Genomic DNA, 14,221 nt, shown 5'->3' on the forward strand with positions numbered 1-14,221 from the left:
CCACGGTCACTCTCCTCACCCCACACTGGGTACAGTTCCACGGTCACTCCTCACCCCACACTGGGTACAGTTCCACGGTCACTCTCCTCACCCCACACTGGGTACAGTTCCACGGTCACTCTCCTGACCCCACACTGGGTACAGCTCCACGGTCACTCTCCTCACCCCACACTGGGTACAGTTCCACGGTCACTCTCCTCACCCCACACTGGGTACAGTTCCACGGTCACTCTCCTCACCCCACACTGGGTACAATTCCCTGGTCACTCCTCACCTCACCGGTCAATAACCAAGAGCTGGGACCCTGGCTGGCCTTCCCCTCTCCAGCCCGGGGGCACTAATGATTTTATGATTAAACGCCTACCTTTGTGATAAAATGTGAATACGGCAAAAAGAACTGTTCCGCAAGATAGAGGACAGTGAAAACCGCCCCCATCCTCTGCCGAAAGGTCAGCGCCGTCTCCTTGCTGACGGGCTGCTTGTTTCTGCCCTTCCTGTCAGGTTCCACGCTGGGATACGCACACGAGTTGCTCTGCTGGGGCGGATCAGCGAGCGGGAGCAGGTTCCTCAGGAAAGCAGGGATTTTCTGAATTATTACTTTCGGCCAGTTTGGGTAGCAGAAGAGCAGTGATGTTGCCAACATGGTGTAGGAGAACATTCCTAAAAAGAGAGTAACATTCCGAGGGAGCGGATTACAAATTTCAAGAATAATTTAAATGATATTATTTTCTTAAATTTCTGATTCCCCTTCCGCCTTTTGCTTTTTCCCCTTCCTCTGACTCTTGCTGGAGTACAGTTCCACAGGCAACCAGTGATATTCGACGGGCTATTCGACTACGTAGGGTGCAGTAGCAGACCTCAAATGATGCCCACTGAGACTCACTCTCCCAGCACAGACCAGGGATAGAACCTGGAACTTTGCCGGACTCAATGGTTTTAATAGCTCAGTCATGTAGTATCAAGGGAGTTACAAAATTGCAATCCAAAATTATAAATGTATTACCCCCTCCCTCCCCCCAAATTTTGTTCCCTCTCCGCCTCCTCTTTCTCTTGGAAGAGCAAGGCAGCCCACCTCATGCGGCCGAAGGCATTAAGGGGCACTCTCGCGTCGTGTGTGAGGAAGCTGCAGTGCAGATGGCAGCAGCTGAGAGGCTCATGGCCGCTGTGTGAAATGTAGGAGAGGGTCAGGGATTAGAGAGTGTACCGAGAGAGGCAACAAAAGAAAAACAAACAAAAACGAATGCAGACAAAAGCTCTCCCGTTGTACCACCTGCTGTGGTTTTGAGCCGTTTGGCCAGGAAAGTCCCAGGTTCAAATCCTGGTTCAACAATGAGCTGAGCAGGGTGGTCTCCGTGCCCCAGGGTAATGGGGGGTGGGGGGTGGGAGAGGGGGAAAGAGAACTCAGCCTAGATTCTGCTCTGCAATATCCAGTGACGTGTGTCTGTGGACATCGTGTGCGAGTCTCAGCTGAGATGCACCCCACCAGGTCATATAGCCGGTTGGCACTCACAATGGGACAACAGGCCACGAGGGTTGGGGTGTAAGAGGTCTTCTGCGGGACTGGTCAGGTCCACGGGAAAAGGAGGGGATAAAATGTGCAATTTAAACAAGACTGGAGGAGGAATTGGTTACCGATGCTGAAGAGCTGGGAGTTCATGCAGTGGAAGTAGGTCACGAAGAACATAGCGTACGGGCGGGTGATGTCGAAGAAGAGAAGGTATCCGGAGGTCAGGTCCAGGACGAGGCCTCCGCCATGTACGACTAGAACGTTCACCAGCTCCTCCGTCAGCACGATCCTGTTCGAAGGGGAAAACGCACGGGTTATTGCAGCGGATTCTTGAACGGGGCACTCTCCAAAGTCAAAGGGTTTCTCCGTGCCCTCAGGTTCCGGTGAAATGGGGCCATTTGCACTGGAGGTGGGGGGAGGGACCTGCCCCATTTACACTGGTGGGGGGGGCGGGGGGAGAGGGACCTGCCCCATTTACACTGGAGGGGGAGATGGGGGGAGGGACCTGCCCCATTTACACTGGTGGGGGGGGTGGGGGGGACCTGCCCCATTTACACTGGGGGGGGGGCGGGGGGAGAGGGACCTGCCCCATTTACACTGGAAGGGGAGATGGGGGGAGGGACCTGCCCCATTTACAATGGAGGGGGGAGGGACCTGCCCCATTTACACTGGGGGTGTGATGGGGGGGGGAGGGACCTGCCCCATTTACACTGGGGGTGTGATGGGGGGGGGGGGAGGGACCTGCCCCATTTACACTGGGGGTGTGATGGGGGTGGGGGGAGGGACCTGCCCCATTTACACTGGGGGTGTGATGGGGGTGGGGGGAGGGACCTGCCCCATTTACACTGGGGGTGTTATGGGGGTGGGGGGAGGGACCTGCCCCATTTACACTGGGGGTGTTATGGGGGTGGGGGGAGGGACCTGCCCCATTTACACTGGGGGTGTGATGGGGCGGGGGGGGGGGGGGGGGGGGAGGGACCTGCCCCATTTACACTGGGGAGGGGGGGGGAGGGACCTGCCCCATTTACACTGGTGGTGTGGGGGGGGGGGGAGGGACCTGCCCCATTTACACTGGGGTGGGATGGGGGGGGAGGGACCTGCCCTATTTATAATGGGGGGGGGAGGGACCTGCCCCATTTACACTGGGGGGGGACCTGCCCCATTGACACTGGGGGGGGGGGCCTGCCCCATTTACACTGGGGGGGGGCCTGCCCCATTTACACTGGGGGGGGGACCTGCCCCATTTACACTGGGGGGGGGACCTGCCCCATTTACACTGGGGGGGGGACCTGCCCCATTTACACTGGGGGGGGGACCTGCCCCATTTACACTGGGGGGGGAGGGGGAGAGGGACCTGCCCCATTTACACTGGGGGGGGAGGGGGCGGGGGGAGAGGGACCTGCCCCATTTACACTGGGGGGCGGGGGGGGGGGGAGGGACCTGCCCCATTTACACTGGGGGTTAACATTTCAGGTGTAGACTCTCAGGACAGTACGCTTGTGATGAAGAGGTTACACCCGAAACCTCAACCCACCTGCTCACTCCGCGGATGCTGACTGACCTGCTCAGTGTTTCCTGCATTTTCTGTTTTAGTTTCAGATTTCCAGCATCCGCAGTTTTTTTTGCTTTTAGCTTAAGGGAACTACTTACTTAAAGGGATCGAACAGCCAGTGGCCTGCAAGATGGTTCATGGAGTATCCTTCCACCCAATCAGCATCGAGCTTCTTCACGCCAGCAATGAAATACACAATGAAGATCTGAAAGATAAGAAGATCTCCGTGTGGATAACAAAATGAAGGTTTTACCGAATGTGGTCACTGGGACTTCAGTAAAGAGTGACGTTATCGGTACAAAATTCTTGTATCACGTCCACTCGAACTGTGAAAAACATCTAGACTATACAGAGACTACAACACAGAAACAGACCTTTCAGCCCAACTGGTCTATGCCGGTGTTCATGCTCCACACAAGCCTCCTCATACCCATCTTCATCTAACCCTGTCAGCATACACTTCTGTTCCTTTCTCCTTCATGCACTTATTGAGCTTCCCCTTAAATGCATCTGTGCTATTTGCCTCAATTACTCCTTATGGTAGCGAGTTCCACATTCTAACCACTCTCTGGGGAAAGATGTTACTCCTGAATTCCCTATTGGATTTATTAGTGACTATCTTTTATTTATGGCCTCTAGTTTTGGATTCCCCCACAAGTGGAAACATTTTCTCTACGTCTACCCCATCAAACCCTTTCATTATCTTAAAGACCTCTATCAGGTCATCCCTCAGCCTTCTCTTTTCCAGTGAAAAGAGCCCCAGCCTGTTCAGCCTTTCCTGATAAGTACAACCTCTCAGTTCTGGTATCATCCTTGGAAATCTTTTTTGCACCTTCTCCAATGCCTCTATATCCTTTTATAAGATGGAGACCGGAACTGTGCACGGTATTCAGAGTATGGTCCAACCAAGGTTCTACACAAGTTTAACATAACTTCTCTGAACTTCCCACCCGTGAAGATGTGGGTCTCTACATGTTGACCACTACAGTCCATCCCCTGAAAGTACAATTAACAATTGTATCCTTCCAAACTTGGGCTGTGTCTGGAGACGGTTACAGGTCTGTCATTGAGTGTGAGAACAATTTGAAGGGATGAACTCAGAGTATCATACAACATGAAGGAGGAGTATTTGGTTAGGCGAGACAAGTTTCCTGACAGGATAAATAAGTCCAGTAACAACACTGCTTTGTGGATCTCGAGTGGTTTAAGAACCTCAAGCATTATGTCAATTCCAATGAAAAACAAAGAACCTGCATTTATATAGAGCCTTTCACTACCTCAGAATGTCCCAAAACGTTTTACAGCCAATGAAGTAGAATCATAGAATGGTTACAGCACAGAAGGAGGCTCTTTGTCAGAGCAATCCAGTTCGTCCCACTCCCCCACTCTTTCTCCATAGCCCTGCAAATTTTTTCCCTTCAAGTATTTATCTAATTCCTTTTTGAAAGCCACGATTGAATCTGCTTCCAACACCCTTTCAGGCAGCGCATTCCAGATCATAACCAATCACTGCGTATTTCCCTTGTCGCCTTTGGTTCTTTTGTCACTCACCTTAAGTCTGTGTCCTATGGTTCTCGAACCTTCCGCCAATGGGAACAGTTTCTCTTTATTTACTTTATCTAAACCCTAAATGATTTTTGAATACTTCCAACAAATCTTCTCTTAACTTTCTCTGCTCGAAGGAGAACAACCCCAGCTTCTCCAGTCTATCCACGGAACTGAAATCCCTCATCCCTGGAACCATTCTAGTGGTTCTGCACCCTCTCTCATGCCTTCACATCCTTCCTAAAGTGCGGTGCCCAGAATTGGATACAATACTCCAGCTGTGGCCGAACCAGTGTTTTATAAAGATTCAACATAACGTCCTTGCTTTTGTACTCGATGCCTCTATTTATAAAGCCCAAGATCCCGTCTGCATTTTTGACCGCTTTTTCAACCTGCCCCACCACTTTCAAAGATTTGTCCACAAAAACCCCCAGGTCTCTCTGTTCCTACACCCCGCTTAGAATTGTACCATTTAGTTTATATTGCCTCTCTTTTTCCTGCCAAAATATATCACTTCACACTTCTCTGCATTAAATTTCATCTGCCATGTGTCCACCCATTGCACCAGCCTGTCCATGTCCTCTTGAAGTTGATTACTATCCTCCTCACTGTTTACTACACTTCCAAGTTTTGTGTCATCTGCAAATTTTGAAATTGTGCCCTGTACACCCAAGTCGAGTAGTTGCTGTTGTAATGTAGGAAATGCAGCAGCCAATTTGCAGACAGCAAACTTCGACAAACAGCAAAGAGATAACCGACCAGATAGTGTATTTTTAGTGATATTGGTTGAGGGATAAATATTAGCCAGAACACCAGGAGAACTCCCCTACTCTTCTTCGAATAGTTTCATGGGAACTTTTGCATCCACCTGAGAGGGCAGGCTTAAAGTCGGCATCTCCGACTGTGCAGCACTCCTTCAGTACTGCATTGAAATGCCAACATAGATTTTGTGCTCAAGTCTCTGGAGTCGCACTGGCTGATTGATACAAGGTTAGTCCCATACGAAGCCAATGCCTCCCTCGTCTCCAGCCTCCAACCTCTTCCTTTCTACTTGCCCTCCCCATCACAGTCCTTCTCATCTCTATTTCAACCAATGCTACTCTGGTCAGTGCTCCTCTGAGCTTTTCTTTTGTTCATTCTTGACTCCATGTCGTGCATCCAAAACACTGCTCCATCTCCCTGCATCTTCATGGTGTGGAAATCAAGAAATCAATGCACTGTCCCTGACTCCCACTCATTCTTTTCCAGGACCGTAAAATTACACATCTCCTCATCTCCCTCAGTCTCCCCTCCTTCCTGCAATCTGCAGGCTTTTAAAATCCAAGGCTGGAGTCATCTAATCACGATCTCCTGAATTACCTAATCTTCTCTCCTGCACTTTTCAATCTTGCTGCTGTTCTGCAGTGTGGGCTCAGCTCTGCACCTGGGTTTCCCAGTAACCTTGTTCACATCACTTTAAAACAAACCAATATAGGACCATTAGTGCAGGGCACATGGCCAGCACCACCCTTCAGCTGCTCAGTGACATGTAGTGTCAGAGACTCGCGTGAAAGATCCGTGTGACGTGCGGTGTCAGAGTCAAGTGTGAAAGACCCGTGTGACGTGCCGTGTCAGACAAGTGTGAAAGACCCGTGTGACGTGCAGTGTCAGACACGCGTGAAAGACCCGTGTGACGTGCAGTGTCAGACACGCGTGAAAGACCCGTGTGACGTGCAGTGTCAGACACGCGTGAAAGACCCGTGTGACGTGCAGTGTCAGACACGCGTGAAAGACCCGTGTGACGTGCAGTGTCAGACACGCGTGAAAGACCCGTGTGTCGTGCAGTGTCAGACACGCGTGAAAGACCCGTGTGACGTGCAGTGTCAGACACGCGTGAAAGACCCGTGTGACGTGCAGTGTCAGACACGCGTGAAAGACCCGTGTGACGTGCAGTGTCAGACACGCGTGAAAGACCGGTGTGACGTGCAGTGTCAGAGACTCATGTGAAAGACCGGTGTGACGTGCAGTGTCAGAGACTCATGTGAAAGACCGGTGTGACATGCAGTGTTAGAGACACGCATGGCGCACAGGACAGCACTAACCTGCGCCCTCAGCAGAGTGTAATTCCACAGCGGCACCTGAGCATTCCTCTTTTTTGGGTTTCGTAATCCATCAACAGACCTAACAGAGGTTCAAATAAAAAAATAATGTGATTTACTGAGTGAGCAACTGAAGGGAATCTCTGTAGTGAGATATTTCTGACTTCAATTGGCACCTGGCAAGATGTTAATGAAGAAAGCCGAACCTGTAACATGATAAATTGCGGCTAATCTGCCAGCCGGAGAGCTCGTTACTGAGTTTGGAGGGACTGGGGTCAGTGAGAGGGCATTAGATGCTGCCACAGCCCAGTCAGGGGCTCCACAGCCCAGTCAGGGGCTCCACAGACCTGGAAGGTGTCCAGTTCAATCCTCAGTCCATGCTGAGATAACCGGTCCAGCCAAGGCAGCATGTCAGGTGATACAATTGGTCTCAATGCACCTGATCGAGGGAAAGGGACCCTTACTGGAAACTAAGTGTGTGTCTCTCTCTGTCTCTCTCTCCCCTCCAGGCTCAGTTGTGATGCCCTCCACACTCCAAAAGCTTGATGGCACTCATGGAGAATGGCCAGCCACAGCAGGTATTGGAGAGATGCCTGCACCTTGGAACTGTCGGCAGACGAGGAGTGAAAGGAGGAGGGCACAGGAAAGGAGTGAAAATAAAAATGGGAAGACGACAGGGGAAGTGGCAAAACAGAAAACGCACGACAGGAAGGAGCTCTGAGCCAGTGTGTTGTATTTGCTGAAACTATGAGCTTCCTACCAGTATCTGTTGGCATCCATGAACGTGAGCTGGAACCCGATGAGCCCATACAGGTACGAGTGGTTGTTCCATGCCGTCTTATCCAGGAAGAAGACGTACCAGTACGGGATGAGAAACATCAGGCAGGAGAGCCGGTAGAAGCAGCCGAGCATGATCCCTATTGCACCTGCACAAAGAGACGTGGGTTAAAGCATTTATGCAGAGATCCCCCCTCAGAAATCTCTCAAAAGCACTTCACATACAATTAATTATTTTGAAGAGCAGTGACACAACAGCCAATTTATGCACAGCAAGGTCCCAGAAACAGCAATAAGATGAATGGCTAGTTAATCTGTTTTTTTGGCAACGTTGCTTGAGGGAGGAACTTTGGCCAGAGCACCCAATGGTTGCGGAACCTCCCAACCACACAGCTTCAGCTCCTCCATTTCATAACTCTTCACCTAGGAACGTAGGAACATAGGAACAGGAGTAGGCCATTCAGCCCCTCAAGCCCACTCCGCCATTTGATAAGATCATGGCTGATCTGTGATCTAACTCCATATACCTGCCTTTGGCCCATATTTTTTTTTATTCGTTCATGGGATGTGGGCGTCGCTGGCGAGGCCGGCATTTATTGCCCATCCCGAATTGCCCTTGAGAAGGTGGTGGTGAGCCGTCTTCTTGAACCGCTGCAGTCCATGTGGTGACGGTTCTCCCGCAGTGCTGTTAGGAAGGGAGTTCCAGGATTTTGACCCAGCGACAATGAAGGAACGGCGATATATTTCCAAGTCGGGATGTTGTGTGACTTGGAGGGGAACGTGCAGGTGGTGTTTTTCCCATGTGCCTGCTGCTCTTGTCCTTCTAGGTGGTAGAGGTCGCGGGTATGGGAGGTGCTGTCGAAGAAGCCTTGGCGAGTTGCTGCAGTGCATCCTGTGGATGGTACACACTGCAGCCACAGTGCGCCGGTGGTGAAGGGAGTGAATGTTTAGGGTGGTGGATGGGGTGCCAATCAAGTGGGCTGCTTTGTCCTGGATGGTGTCGAGCTTCTTGAGTGTTGTTGGAGCTGCACTCATCCAGGCAAGTGGAGAGTATTCCATCACACTCCTGACTTGTGCCTTGCAGATGGTGGAAAGGCTGTGGGGAGTCAGGAGGTGAGTCACTCGCCGCAGAAGACCCAGCCTCTGACCTGCTCTCGCAGCCACAGTATTTATATGGCTGGTCCAGTTAAGTTTCTGGTCAATGGTGACCCCCAGGATGTTGATGGTGGGGGATTCGGCGATGGTAATGCCGTTGAATGTCAAGGGGAGGTGGTTAGACTCTCTCTTGTTGGAGATGGTCATTGCCTGGCACTTATCTGGCGCGAATGTTACTTGCCACTTATGAGCCCAAGCCTGGATGTTGTCCAGGTCTTGCTGCATGCAGGCTCGGACTGCTTCATTATTTGAGGGGTTGCGAATGGAACTGAACACTGTGCAGTCATCAGCGAACATCCCCATTTCTGACCTTATGATGGAGGGAAGGTCATTGATGAAGCAGCTGAAGATGGTTGGGCCTCGGACACTGCCCTGAGGAACTCCTGCAGCAATGTCCTGGGGCTGAGATGATTGGCCTCCAACAACCACTACCATCTTCCTTTGTGCTAGATAGGACTCCAGCCACTGGAGAGTTTTCCTCCTCATATCCCTTAATACCTTTGGTTGGCCAAAAGCTATCTATCTCAGATTTAAAATTAGCAATTGAGCTGGTATCAATTGCCATTTGTGGAAGAGAGTTCCAAACTTCTACCACCCTTTGTGTGTAGAAGTGTTTTCTAATCTCACTCCTGAAAGGTCTGGCTCTAATTTTTAGACTGTGCCCCCTTGTCCTGGAATCCCCAACCAGCGGAAATAGTTTCTCTCTATCCACCCTATCTGTTCCCCTTAATATCTTATAAACTTCGATCTGATCACCCCTAAACCTTCAAAACTCTAGACAACACAACCCCAATTTGTGTAATCTCTCCTCGTAACTTAACCCTTGAAGTCTGGGTATCATTCCAGTAAACCGACGCTGCACTCCCTCCAAGGCCAATATGTCCTTCCGAAGGTGCGGTGCCCAGAACTGCTCACAGTACACCAGGTGAGGTCTAACCAGGGTTTTGGATAGCTGCAGCATAACTTCTGCCCCCTTGTACTCCAGTCCTCTAGATATAAAGGCCAGCATTCCATTAGCCTTATTGATTATTTTCTGCACCTCTTCATGGCACTTCAATGATCTATGTACCTGAACCCCTAAGTCCCTTTGAACATCCACTGTTTTTAACTTTTTACCATTTAGAAAGTACCCTGTTCTTTCCTTTTTTGGTCCAAAGTGGATGACCTCACATTTGCCACAGTTTTGCCCATTCACCTAATCTATCAATCTCCCTTCGTAATTTTATGTTTTCATCCACACTGCTTACAATGCCATCAATCTTTGTGACATCAGCAAATTTAGATATGAGACTTTCTATGCCTTCATCTAAGTCATTAATAAATATTGTGAAATAATCGAGGCCCCAAGACAGATCCCTGCGGGACTCCACTAGTCACATCCTGCCAATGTGAATACTTACCCGTTATCCCTACTCTCTGTCGCCTTTCGCTCAGCCAATTTCCTAACCAAGTCCGTACTTTTCCCTCGATTCCATGGGCTTCTATCTTAGCCAACAGTCTCTTATGTGGGACTTTATCAAATGCCTTCTGGAAGTCCATATAAATAACATCCATTGACATTCCCCTGTCCACTACTTAGTCACCTCTTCAAAAAATTCAATCAGGTTTGTCAAGCACGACCTACCTTTCACAAATCCATGCTGGCTCGCTCTGATTAACTGAAAATTTTCGAGGTGTTCAGTCACCCTATCCTTAATTATAGACTCCAGCATTTTCCCCACAACAGATGTTAGGCTAACTGGTCTATAAAGTCCTGGTTTCCCCCTCTCTCCTTTCTTAAAAAGCAGAGTGACATGTGCAATTTTCCAATCTAGAGGGACAGTTCCTGAATCTAGAGAACTTTGAAAGATTATAGTTAGGGCATCTGCAATGTGCTCACCTACTTCCTTTCAAACCCTGGGATGGAAACCATCTGGTCCTGGGGATTTGTCACTCTTTAGTGCTATTATTTTCTTCATTACTGTTGCTTTACTTATGTTAATTTTATCGAGTCCCTGTCCCCGATTCAATATTAGTTTTCTTGGGATTTCCAGCATGCTATCCTCTTTTTCTACTGTAAATACTGACACAAAGTAATTATTCGACATGTCTGCCATTTCCCCATTGTCAATGACAATATCCCCACTTTCAGTTTTTAAGGGGCCAACACTGCTACTGACCACCCTCTTTTTCCTAATATAACTATAAAAGTTCTTCATATTGGTTTTGATATCCCTTGCAAGTTTCTTTTCATGCTCTCTTTTTGTAGCTCTCACTATCTGTTTTATGACCCTTTGTTGACCTTTGTATCTTTCCCATTCGCCAGGATCTGTGCCATTTTTTGCCTTTTTGTATGTCCTTTCTTTATGTCTTATACTGTCCCTTACCTCTTTAGTTGTCCGTGGCTGTTTTTTTTTGACAAGTAGAGTTTTTGCCCCTCAGGGGTATAAACCGATTCTGTATCACGTTAAATGTTTTTTTAAACATTTCCCACTGATAATCAGTCGTTTTACCCATTAACAGATTTGCCCAGTTTACTACGGACAGTCTCTGTCTCATCCCATTGAAGTCGGCCTTACCCAAGTCTAGAATCTTAGCAGCGGATTCACTTTTTTCCCTTTCAAACACTACCTTGAACTCGATCATGTTATGCTATTGGATAGATGTTTACACACAATTAAGCTGTTAACTAAATCTGGTTCATTACTCATTACTAAATCTAGTATGGCTTGCCCCCTTGTTGCCTCTAGGACATACTGCTGTAGAAAACTATCCCGGACACACTCAAAAAATTCACTACCTTTCTGACAGTTGCTAGTCTGCTTTTCCCAATCGATGTGAAGGTTAAAGTCCTCCATTAAGACCACTATGCCTTTGTTACATGCTTGTCTAATCTCTGCATTTATACAATCTAGCACTTCAGAGCTACTGCCAGGGGTCCAATACACAACTCCCATTATAGTCTTAGATCCTTTCCTATTTCTCAACTCAACCCATAAGGTCTCTGTTGGCTGCTTACCTCTCGTTATATCTTCCTTTATCATTGAAGTGATTTCATCTCTAATCACTAAGGCTACTCCTCCCTATCTTCCATTTTCCCTCTCTCTCCTGTAGACCTTATAACCTGGTATATTTAGTTCCCAATCCTGACCATCTTGCAGCCATGTCTCAGTAATAGCTATCATGTCAGATCCACCAATTTGAATTTGTGCCTGTAGTTCATTTAATTTATTCCTTGTACTCCGTGCGTTTGCATATAGAACTCTTAGTTGGGCCACACACCCTAGCCTGTCCTTCAGCTTTGATGCTGGGTGAATCGCTTTACACCTTCTAGTTTTCTCTTTATCTGTCATGCCTAAAGTACACTCTCTTTCTGCTGCTCTACGCTTTTCCCTTTCACTTGTTCTTGAACAACTATTTGTATTGTAAATTTCCTCTGGGTCCACCCCTCTCTTGCTGCTCTCAACTTTACTCTCTTCTGACTCCCCGCTCAGGTTCCCATCCCCCTGCCAATCTAGTTTAATCCCTCCCCAACAGCAGTAGCAAACCCCCCTGCGAGGATATTTGTCCCGGGTCCGTTGAGGTGCAACCCATCCAGCTTGTACAGATCCCACCTTCCGCAGAATCGGTCCCAATTCCTCAGGAATCTAAATCCCTCCCTCCTGCACCAACCCTCCAGCCACGCATTCATCTTGTCTATTCTCCTATTCCTATACTCACTAGCACATGGCAATGGGAGTAATCCTTAGATTACTACCCTTGAGGTCCTGCTTTTTAAACTTGTTTCCCAACTCCTTATATTCTGCTTGCAGGACCTCATCCCTCTTTTTACCTATGTCGTTGGTGCCGATATGTACCACGACCTCTGGCTGTTCACCCTCCCTCTTCAGAATGTTCTGCAGCCGCTCAGTGACATCCATGACCTCCCTCAGTCTTCCCTTCATCTTACAACCTATTGGCTATTAAAACCTGAGCTTGGTGTCTTGTGAGCACTGCTTCCCAATTTACTTCAATCTCCTCTTTTGCTCTTTTCAACCTTGGTGCTGTCTTTGTGTCATGGATCTCAGCCTTGCCTTCAGTTTCTCAATGTAAAACATGAGTTGCCTTGGCTGGCCAGATAACGTGTGTGTTTTGTTTTTCAAGTTATGGATGATGTGTTCCAGTGTGCAAGAGTTTTTTTTTGTTCTGCCACAAGACAGGTAAATCCTCACAATTTCTGTACCTCCAGTCTGTAACCATTTCCATGGAAATGGCCCTAGAATTGGGCCAAAGGCCTGAGACTCACCTAACCACATGATGACAAAGACTACATACATCCAGTCCAAAGGGAAAGGCTCCAAGAAGTTGAATAGAGGAAAGCGGCAGACCACCAGTTCATCGAAGTACCTGTGATCCAGCGAACTCAAACCCCGTTCCTGTGGAATGTCGAGAGCCATCAGCAAACCTGCGGAGGGAAGGGAGAGAAAGGCTTCAGTTTTCAGACTCTGCTCCTAAGAGTCCTACACGATTATTCCAATTTGCCAACGGCTTCTTAAAGTTCTTATTGGGTGGGGCCTCCCAATGCCTGTGGGGGTAGAGGTACTGCCTGTTGGGGTACTGAACCATACAGATCAGAAAGCCCAAAGTTTGACCACCAGAGTAAGCTGTGCTAGCTGATCTCCATCGGAGCTGTTCAGCTGCTGAATTAGCCTCAGCACTTTGGACTGTCGAGGAGAAGAAAATCATAGAATCATACAGCACAGAAGGAGACCATTTGACCCATCGTGTCAATGCGGGATCTTTGAAACAGCTCTCCAATAAAATCAACGAGCATGGGCTTCTGCTCCTGACTTATTGGGTGAGGACTGGATCGGGCTCGGTTGTGATTCTCTTCACGGTTGAATTTCCTGCCCACAGCCTAGGCTCGCACATGAAGAATGGCCACTCGGGCAAGATACTGGAGATACAACCACCCCTCCCCATGGATCTGTGTCCATTGAGGTGTCAGCATCTTCCGCGGTGGAGGAGGGAGGAAAAGAACTGTGGTTTGAAATAATTTGCAGCAGTAGAGCCTCACCCAGCTGTGCTAATCCAAGCCAGGAAGTATTTGGGCAGGGGGGGGGGGTGGAGGGAATTCCGTAGCTCTGGAGTTACAAAGTGGGACCTCACTGAACAGAACTCCACCTACTGGAACTCTGTATATTCCGGAGGCCTCTCAACCACAGTGATTGACCCAGTGAGGGGGCAGCACTGATAACAGCCACCAGGTCCACAAAATCCAAACATCTGAACCCAGCATCATTACTGATGTTAAAAAGATCACAGCAAATAGACAGAGTGTTTGCAGGAGTCCACATCAGCAGGCCTGGGATACCTTCAGGAAATAGAGACTCAGTAGACTGGAGCCAATACAGTATGGTTTCACTGAATGGAGTTTTATTTGGGCATTTTACGACTGCAGTTGGCAAAATGTTCAGGAATAACCCAGAAGAGGTGGCCTGGCCTGGCCGGCCTCGGCCCAGCTCTCCGCGGCACGGCACGGCCCCGGCCCAGCTCTCCGCGGCACGGCACGGCCCCGGCCCAGCTCTCCGCGGCACGGCACGGCCTCGGCTTAGCTCTCTGCCGCCCGGCCTGGCCTGGGCTGGGCTG

The 14,221-nt window shown here is 49.1% G+C and overlaps 1 protein-coding gene across 1 annotated transcript in view; it reads right to left on the reverse strand.

Annotated features, from left to right (window-relative positions):
- The window catches only part of ggcx (gamma-glutamyl carboxylase), a 78,004-nt gene that overhangs the window by 18,872 nt on the left and 44,911 nt on the right, over positions 1 to 14,221 (reverse strand). Inside the window, exons 4-9 of the mRNA XM_068001299.1 lie at positions 12,879 to 13,037; positions 7,443 to 7,608; positions 6,686 to 6,764; positions 3,158 to 3,264; positions 1,633 to 1,796; positions 365 to 660 (exon numbers count right to left, since the gene is read on the reverse strand). Of these exons, the coding sequence (XP_067857400.1) occupies positions 365 to 660; positions 1,633 to 1,796; positions 3,158 to 3,264; positions 6,686 to 6,764; positions 7,443 to 7,608; positions 12,879 to 13,037 (971 nt within the window). The remainder of the gene's footprint in view (positions 1 to 364; positions 661 to 1,632; positions 1,797 to 3,157; positions 3,265 to 6,685; positions 6,765 to 7,442; positions 7,609 to 12,878; positions 13,038 to 14,221) is intronic.

Source organism: Heptranchias perlo, chromosome 20, assembly GCF_035084215.1.
Source record: "Heptranchias perlo isolate sHepPer1 chromosome 20, sHepPer1.hap1, whole genome shotgun sequence".
NCBI classification, from domain to species: Eukaryota; Metazoa; Chordata; class Chondrichthyes; order Hexanchiformes; family Hexanchidae; genus Heptranchias; species Heptranchias perlo.